The 8,700-nt window shown below is 44.7% G+C and overlaps 2 protein-coding genes across 2 annotated transcripts; one reads left to right on the top strand and one right to left on the bottom strand.

The window, feature by feature from the left end:
* Nucleotides 1-286: 286 nt before the first annotated feature.
* LOC147639826 (uncharacterized) lies at nucleotides 287-2,600 on the top strand. The gene has a single exon (XM_086774462.1). The coding sequence runs from the start codon at nucleotides 643-645 to the stop codon at nucleotides 2,026-2,028; it is 1,386 nt and encodes a 461-aa protein (XP_086630588.1). The 5' UTR covers nucleotides 287-642; the 3' UTR covers nucleotides 2,029-2,600.
* A 3,090-nt stretch (nucleotides 2,601-5,690) lies between these two features.
* On the bottom strand, nucleotides 5,691-7,874 carry LOC147639825 (protein ROOT PRIMORDIUM DEFECTIVE 1-like). Its single transcript, XM_086774451.1, has one exon. The coding sequence runs from the start codon at nucleotides 7,809-7,811 to the stop codon at nucleotides 6,570-6,572; it is 1,242 nt and encodes a 413-aa protein (XP_086630577.1). The 5' UTR covers nucleotides 7,812-7,874; the 3' UTR covers nucleotides 5,691-6,569.
* Between the last annotated feature and the right edge of the window lie 826 nt (nucleotides 7,875-8,700).

The raw sequence follows: 8,700 nt of genomic DNA, 5'->3' as shown, positions 1-8,700 counted from the left end.
TGGGACACGTCGCAATCGGCGCGCCAATTATGCACACAGAGGTGCAGGCCAGGCTGGCCTAGTCAACTTGAGAGGCAACCAGCCAATGTGAGGTCGCCACGACGCTGGGTCCAGCTGTGCGGCCGGCAAGGCTTGTGGCGACTGGCAGCAGCCGGTGACCGGTCGGTCGACGGGGTTAATGTGTCAAGTTTCATGTGCGTGTGGATGGTGATGTATGTATGGCGCATCATCGCGCATGGGCGGCCCATTGCATATGTGTACTTTGGTCGTCTTCTTCATAAGGCCCGCCATGGCCGACGCGGCTAGTTCAGCGCCATAGCTGGCGGAGGCTCCGACTTCTTCTCCTGCTTCTTCTAAAACCCTTCTCCCACTCTACTCGCCGCTGCTCGCAGCACCTTGCTGCGCTTCTCCTTTCCCTGTACATAATCCCCCCCGCGCCTTTTCACGCACATAGCCGATCACAGCAAGAATCCATGGCGATTCTTCGGAAACTAACACACAAGCAGAGCATCACGCCGAAAGAATCCTTAGCGAACCCTCACAGCTTCGCATAGAATCGAAACATCATAGGCCTTCATTTGTAAAAGCATCCATGGCGAATTCCCCCGCCACGTGAGGCTTTCAGATACCCTAACCCTGGCTATGGCGCTCTCGAGCTCCAAACCCTCGACTGCGTATGAAGAGCACGACAGAGTCAAAGGGCCTTGGAGCCCTGAAGAGGACTCGGCCCTCCACCGCCTGGTGGAGAAGTATGGCCCCCGCAACTGGTCCCTCATCAGCAAAGGCATCCCGGGGCGCTCCGGCAAATCGTGCCGTCTGCGCTGGTGCAATCAGCTCAGCCCGCAGGTGGAGCACAGGCCCTTTACGGCCGCCGAAGACAGGGCCATCATCGAAGCCCACGCCCAGCACGGCAACAAATGGGCCACCATTGCCCGTCTGCTGCCGGGCCGAACAGACAACGCTATTAAAAACCACTGGAATTCTACCCTGCGGCGTCGTTGCACTGTAGAGAAGAAAGCTGAAGAGGATGAAGAAGATAGGGGCAAGCTTGATGACGAAGAAGAGATCTGCAGCAGTTTCGATGGCAGAAAACGCAGCAGCAATGAAGTCTCTAACGATGGCAGCCTACAAGATGATAGCAACGGTTGGGAAGCTGAGTCAAGGAGTAAGCTTATGAAGATGAGCTTTAGCCACAGCCATGGCTATGGCCATGACTCTCCTGCGGGATCCGACTGCGAACCCAGCAGCTCTGTGTTCAAGCCCGTTCCTAGGGTTTCTGCTTTCTCCACATATGGCACCTTGAAAAAATCGCCAGCGGAAGCTTCAAGCTCAAGCACCGATCCCCCCACGTCCCTCTCCCTTTCGCTCCCCGGCAGCATGAGTAGCAAGAAGAAACAGGATATGCAAGCTAGCCTCTTCTGCCACGAGCAGAATATGAATCCCAACTCTGCTTCCACCTCCACCTCCACCCCTGCCCCCATCACTCCTTATGGCCATGCCAAATTGGTGAGTTTTGATGATCAGACATTAAACCCCAATATGAACCCCAATCCTGACCCTCTGAACTGGCTAAGTGCCATGATCACACATGTTGCCATGCCCCCCTCCCCAGAATTTACAGACAATGCTGGCATGCCCTCCTCTGGTGGAGGCCCCTTCTCACCGCCACTGTTCCAATCCCTACCAGCGCCCGTGCTGCCCATGCTTCAAGCTGGTAGCTTTTTGAAAGTTGAAGACGCCATGGGTCTTGTCAGCGCTGCCATCAAAGCTGCTGTTGCTCAGGTTCTTGCTCCTATTGTACACCTGCCACCCGGGGCCATGGCAGATCGTGGAGTCCTTAATGAGGGATTAATGGCAGTGATGAGGGAGATGGTGGCCAAGGAGGTTCACACATACATGGCCTCCTCTGTTTCCCAACAGCAGCCAACAAGCTGCGTGCCTCAAGGATTTTCTGCAGAACTCCCATCTCCAGGTTCTCACCCTGAACTTTTTGCCTGGCCCCCTCCACCCAGAAAGAAGGTGGGGTGAAGAAAAAATATATTCTTATACTGTGTTTAAAAAATATAGTCTAATAAACTCTCCATGGAGAGCCCTATCTAGTTGATAGAACAGAGTTACAACAGGGCATGGTTATAATCAGCAGGACAGATTGTATATTTCTGCAGGAGTTTTGCCCTCCCGGCTTCAAAGAATGCAGAAATTCAATTGTATTTGCCATGGAGATCTGAGGCCAATCCATGTGCTGTGGTGGGCTCTATGAATATGTGGAGTTTGTTAGATTAAATGCAGTTTGCTTAGATAACTTGCAGGAGGTGTCTCCTTAGCTACAAGGAATGCAAGAATTCAGTAGTGCTTCTAAGGCCAATGGCTGGCTCTAGAGTCTATGGATATGTGGAGGTTGTTAGATAAAATGCAGTTTCGTGGATATCATGCCTTGTTCTGGATGGAGGTGTTAGCTTTCCTGTGTACATTGTGTTTCTCTGTTTACAACTCCTGTTTGTCATGCGTTTGTACTGTCAAAGTACTGCAGTCACTTCTTGCATATAAATCTCTCTTCGGAAGGATGTGTGTGACTGATTGCTAAAGAGCAAGTTGTTGCATACAACTTGGTTACCCTTGTTGCTAAGTCCATCTTGACAGCTTGTTAGCCTTGGATGGAAAATCTCCCCTGCTGGAGCCAATGTCTACTGGGGGTGGTTAGTCTATTAAGAGCCTACGATCTCTATTAATCAATAAATGTGGTACCCCTTAAAGTACATCAGAATATACAGATTAAATATGAATGACTGAGTCACAATCTTTTTAAAAAGCTTTTACAATATCCTAAAGCCTAAAGCTCTTACTCAGAGCCTACGATCTCTATTAATCAATAAATGTGGTACCCCTTAAAGTACATCAGAATATACAGATAAATATGAATGACTGAGTCACAATCTCTTTAAAAAGCTTTTACAATATCCTAAAGCCTAAAGCCTTACTCACCATAAATTAATGCACAGGAGCAAATCTTAAAAATTATAGCTTTTTACAGATGCAAAGATGAAGGCTGAGGTTATCCTGAAGTATCCTGGTTTGAAGCACAGTAGTGACCCCAAAAATGCAAGGGGAACTCTTATAGTCTTGATAGGACCACCAAAGATGCTTCAGCTTCAGGTCTATCATTGTGCATAAAAATTACTAGTCTATTAATAGCTGGATGACTGTATCAAACGAGAACTTAACTTATTATTCTTAGTTGGATGCCCTTCATTGGTAAAAGTTAAGATCCATCAGCTTAAACAAGCAAGTGAGTGAGACTGGTATCAAGCAATTATCACTTGTGACGAACTCAATGCGAATGTTGGTTGGAATGCATGCGGGCTAAAGATGTGTTTAACCATTGCCAACTCCAAAACCTTGTTGGAGTAGAGTCTCGAGTGAAGATCTGGCCAAGACTTTACGCTCAGAAAGAGCCTCCTCAAAGTCTGGAGGCTCCCAATTGGTGGACAATGTGATCGCCAACTGTGCTTGTCCTCGCCTGAGCCCCTCTACCTAAGTATGTTGGACCAAACTGCTTGTACACATGTTTTCAGTGATTTTAAGAGTGGTTATTGAAGGGCAAATCATGTAAACATCTGATGAGGAGTTCTAAGTATTGCGACTTGACAGAAGACTTAATTATCCATAGCCTTCAATTCTGGCAGTGTTATGGAGGAGCTGATTTACCCTAGATGATTGGCATAATCTGTACAGGTTATGCATATATGAAAAGTTTTCAGCCAGCAATAAAAGCCTACCTAAGCAGTAGAGCTCCCCACTTTATGATTGGCATAATCTGTACTAGTTATACTCATATGAAAAGTTTCAGCTTTCAGCCAGCAATAAGGCCTATCCAAGCACAGCTCGCCACCTGATGTCTTGTACGCGGCAGGTACATCTGAAGACCCTAGTAAAAAGATGTAATTAAGTATTTCCTTCCATGAGAAAACAAGTCATTCTAAACCTGTGCACACTTTCAAACCAAAGAAAGAGAAGGAAAATCATGGCATTTCTATAATGTTGGGTTGTGATCGGGGCTCCCTTGAGTCAACCTACCCAATCGTCATCAGGAGTTCTCTAAACCCTTTGCTAGGCGAACAATCTTTAACAAAAAACGCACACTTTCTAATTTTTTGTCTTCACTAAGATGGTACAGATGGTACACTTTCTTATAAAATAATACCATACCACAAACTGACTACTAAATTTCATCTTTGACACATGGTTTCCCAAAGAATGCTCTTATAGACACACTTTCTTGACACCGCTATTCAAATTCCTTGGTTTCAGATCTAGCTAGTATCCACAGACTATTCTTCTAAAGAGATGCTTGAACCTTAGAAACATATCTCCCTTCAGCTTTCAAATCCCATCCACTCACTATGCTACTAATTGATACTCACTATGCTACTAATTGATGAACCCCTCTGCTTGTATGAGAAAATGGTTACATGTTAGTATGCTCGGCCAGCTGGTTGAATCAACAAAGAAAATTTACAAAGATCATAGACCCATAGAACTTAGCAAAAGTTTAACTAAAAGTAGCATATTATGTGCAACTCATTGCCCATCTGAGACACCATAATAACGTGTCAATACATACATACGAGGCAGCCAGAAACCAAGAAAGACTTAAGTGCATGACTCAGATATCTCTAGCCCCAATGACCTGCAGACAGCTTCAAGAGAGAGTGGGCAATCCACCTGTCCTCCAGGGGTATGTGTATTGTGTGCTTGGCAAAGTCACCTACTTATATACTCACTGTCCCAATTGGATTCTTCCACACTCTTCATGTTCTTCATTCTAGAGAGAGGTAGAGCCTTGTAAAAAGACATTCAACTATAGTGAACTCAGTATCCACAAGTTTATAGCAACATAGAGTTCATAGCTTTCCCAGCAATATCTCAGCTCAAAACTAGAATAGAGGACCACCCATTGATCTGTAAAGCAGTTGCACATTAACAATATAGGAGAGCTTGAGTTGATTCAAGCTTTATAGGAGAGCTTGAGCTTGATTCAAATCACTACACCCTGAGAGCTTCCCTCCCCAAAAACCACCTCATTTCTAGAGCACCAGATAAGCAAATAAACCCAATTATGCGAAACATTATGTTACATTCATTAGCAAGACCGATTTTCTGTCCCAACAAGTGCTCTCTGTCCAGACAGCTTATTGATATCAGCTTAGGCTTCGCTAGGTGCAGAATATCTGACTAAAAGCCATCGCTATGTCTACTTTCACAAGCTAGACCAAAAATCAATACACAGTCATTGGTTGAACAAGTTCAATGAAGACCTCCCGGCACTCCTAGCTCTTTTGAGAGTATTATCAGCAGAGCGGATATTGTTTTGTTTTAATTTGGGGGGGTGGGGGTGTGCCCACAATATTGGCTCTCTCTCTCTCTCTCTCTCTCTCTCTCTCTCTCTCTCCACACACACACACACACACACACACACAAACAAACAAACAAGTGCTGCGAAGCGCATAAAGCAGTAAATTACCCTCTCAATTAAAAAGCATGCAACTCTCTCTCTCTCTCTCTCTCTCTCTCTCTCTCTCTCCCCCCAAAACCCCAAAACACACTCACACTCAAACAAACAAATGCTGCAAAACACACAAAACAATAACTTCCTCTCAATTTAACAAGACTGCAAATGATGACCACCACTCTTGTTATGAACGATTCATCATGCTGGAATCATCTTGCAATATCAAATTACAAGGCACTTTGACCTATTATGCTGTATGTCATTGTCCTCTCTTGTACTTTTCCTCCTCCCATATCCTATCCCTAAATTCTGGCAAGTTCACATTGACACCTGGCTAAACCAGTTGAATCCTCAAATCAGCTCAGAGTATCTGCATTCACAATGCACATTTAAAAGGAGACTCCCAAGTCATGCAACCCTTCCAATGCATACAACAGGGCTACATGGCATGCCTAAAAGATTTTCTATGGCAGTTGTGGAGATGCACTGAAAAGCTGTGTACTCCACCCTTGTTTTGGTGTTGATAACTCTTCTTCCATGGGTGCCTGATGGCGCAGAATACCCTTACGGAACCAAATCTCAGCACGGATGGCCAACATGCCACCTCTTGCTGCCCTTGCTAGCCCTTTGCCAACATTAAAGGAACCACCTCTGCCCCTAGGTTTGCCATATTTGCGTTGAGTGGTCAAGATCCGCTGAAATAAAGTGTTGCCATCTTTCATTTGCACTCCAACTGAGCAATGCATTTCCAGGGTTGAGTTGTTTTTCTAGTGAAAAAGTGCTATGATGATGACACTTTCCTGTCCCAGCTGTATGCAGCAGCGATACATCCTGTAACTTTCATACTTCACATATCTGCCAAGATAGGCCACTACTGCTCTCCTCTTAATGCACTGTAACAAGAATAGATACATTGACAAAATGCATCCACTTTATATTCACCCACCTAAAGTTTACCCACTTCAAGCATGTAAACCTTGTGAATGAAAACCTATACTGCATGGGGCTATCAGTCACCTACACTCCCCATTCCAAAAAAGTAGTAGGACTGCACAGGTAATCAAAAGTGATATTTTGCATTCCTACTAGCATTAGCCAGCATGGACCGCAACCGAGGTCCATTTCTCACCAGCTTAGAATACTTTTCTTTTAAGCTAAGCAGAGGATGATGTTCTTCCATAAGCTGCTGTTTTTGATATGCCTCCCTCAAGTAGAGTGTGTGGACTGCACCTTTTACGCTGATGTAGAAAATACCTGGATACCGGTTGACTGCTTTATAAAGGTTCCCAGGCAGCTTGAACTCCTGCTGAAAGTGGTTGAGAATTTCTATGGTAATTTTCTTCTCAATGGTTAGACTCAAAATCTCATGCAGAAGTGCAACCATCCTCCTATCGGCAAGTGGCGTCCCAGGTTCAATTCCATGGTCATCATTGTATGGACAAACGTAAGGAAGCTTCTGCCATTGCTCCAAATAAGCAATAGACTTCTTCTTGGGCACCACGCCTAGTGAATACTGAGTTTTGAAAGTGAGAGGGTGCCCCCGCGTCTTGATGTCTCCAAGGCCCGACTTTTTGGCATCTGCCTTGGCTTTCTTTTCAAACTCGGTGATGGCCAAGCTCTCCTCCCATGCTACAAGTTCTAGGGTTTGGTACGGCTTGCCATGCTGAGCAAGGTTGAAATACTGTGGGTACTTTGGGACAACCCTAGTCACAATGTCAATGGGAAAGCCGAAAAAGGGGCCAACCATTACGACGCGGTTGGCACGGATTTGCTGATTGTGAGCCAGCATGAGCAATCTCCTCAATCTCTCCACAGTGACTGGCTCTTGCTGTGCTTGTATGAGTCTCTCTTCCTCTACAAGCTCCATGACTTGAGGGGTGAGCTTGAGCCATGGAAGCTTCTCATCAGGATGTGTGAAGATCTCAAACATGGTGGGATAGTTCCTGATAAACTCTTCAAATCTCTCCTCTGTGGTTCGAAAACCTAGGATTTTGCGTTTGATGGCGAGAAATCTGAACGGTATAGCATCTGTTTTGAACTTTAAAACGGTGTCCCGGATTCTGCGGATGGGGACGATGGCCTTTTCCTGGTCTGCAACAGCGTCTAGGGGGCGGTCTTTCTTTATTCTGATTCTAGGGATTGTAGTGTTGAGTTGTGGTTGCACAGAGAAGCATACCTTGTTAGGGCTCTGTGGGGGCTTTGTGGGAGACCAGGAACCAGCAGCTGCTAAGGAGTTGCTTTCCTGGCCCAAAACGCAGCGCCATGTGACTGTCGATGCTCTTGCGAATAGCTTCCTCGCCATGGGCTCTCCCGTTGCACACGGTGTGAGAGGTTTTCCATTACTGTACAAAAACCCTTAAATTCCTCAAGAGAGGGAGAAAAAATGAAATAGGAAGAGGAATAATAGAAAATATCCACAACGTTTTTAGGTTGTACATTAATTAATTACTAGTATTGGACCTGCGCGTTGCTGCGGGCGGCAGGTAGAGTTCTAGAAAAAATAAACTCAGTTTCTCTAATTTAGGTCATGTTTTAAGTAAACACAATACATTATTTCAAGTGACTTTATATATACATATCTCAAAATAACATCCATGTCTCGTAGATTTAGCGAAAACAAAAATATCATAGTAATGTAGCATACGAAGATGCAAAAAAGGACCAATATTACATATTCTTAAAATGCACCACAAAATACGTATTCTCAGTCAGTAATGTCAAAATCAACAAATTGAATTCTTCTCTTGTGAGAAGGATCATTCAATTGTCTCCTCATCACAATACGCTCTCTATTGTAAAGCGGTGATCCATCCCGCACATGCTCTACTATCGATTATCGATGAATGCAAAGGACCTGCACAAACGAAATAATGATAAATCAAATCTGCACATAGCGACACATCGATAAATAAAATCTCAAAAAAATCTTATAATAGAAAAACATAATCAAAATTACCTCGTACAATAGAACATCGAGTGGATGGTACATGAGGAGCTCTAGTATAAAATGCATAACGAATACCAATGGTCATAATGGATGTAAGAAACAACCACTCATCGGGTATTGAATATCCCTCAAATGATGCAAAGCATCTGTCCATCTCTCTCCAAAACAAATAGACACCCCACTCCTCATCAGGAACACCAATCCCGTACATTTCGATGCCTTCGTCAACAACTCTTACCATAAA

The sequence above is a fragment of the Cibotium barometz genome, chromosome 3 (assembly GCF_041138505.1).
Source record: "Cibotium barometz isolate CiBa-2024 chromosome 3, ASM4113850v1, whole genome shotgun sequence".
In the NCBI taxonomy this organism is placed as follows: Eukaryota; Viridiplantae; Streptophyta; class Polypodiopsida; order Cyatheales; family Cibotiaceae; genus Cibotium; species Cibotium barometz.
This window is presented reverse-complemented; position numbering and strand designations above follow the sequence as displayed.

Bases quoted from the DNA above. Each gene is read 5' to 3' on its own strand.
- LOC147639826 (XM_086774462.1), top strand. From the start codon at position 643: ATGGCGCTCTCGAGCTCCAAACCCTCGACTGCGTATGAAGAGCACGAC.
- LOC147639825 (XM_086774451.1), bottom strand. From the start codon at position 7,811: ATGGCGAGGAAGCTATTCGCAAGAGCATCGACAGTCACATGGCGCTGC.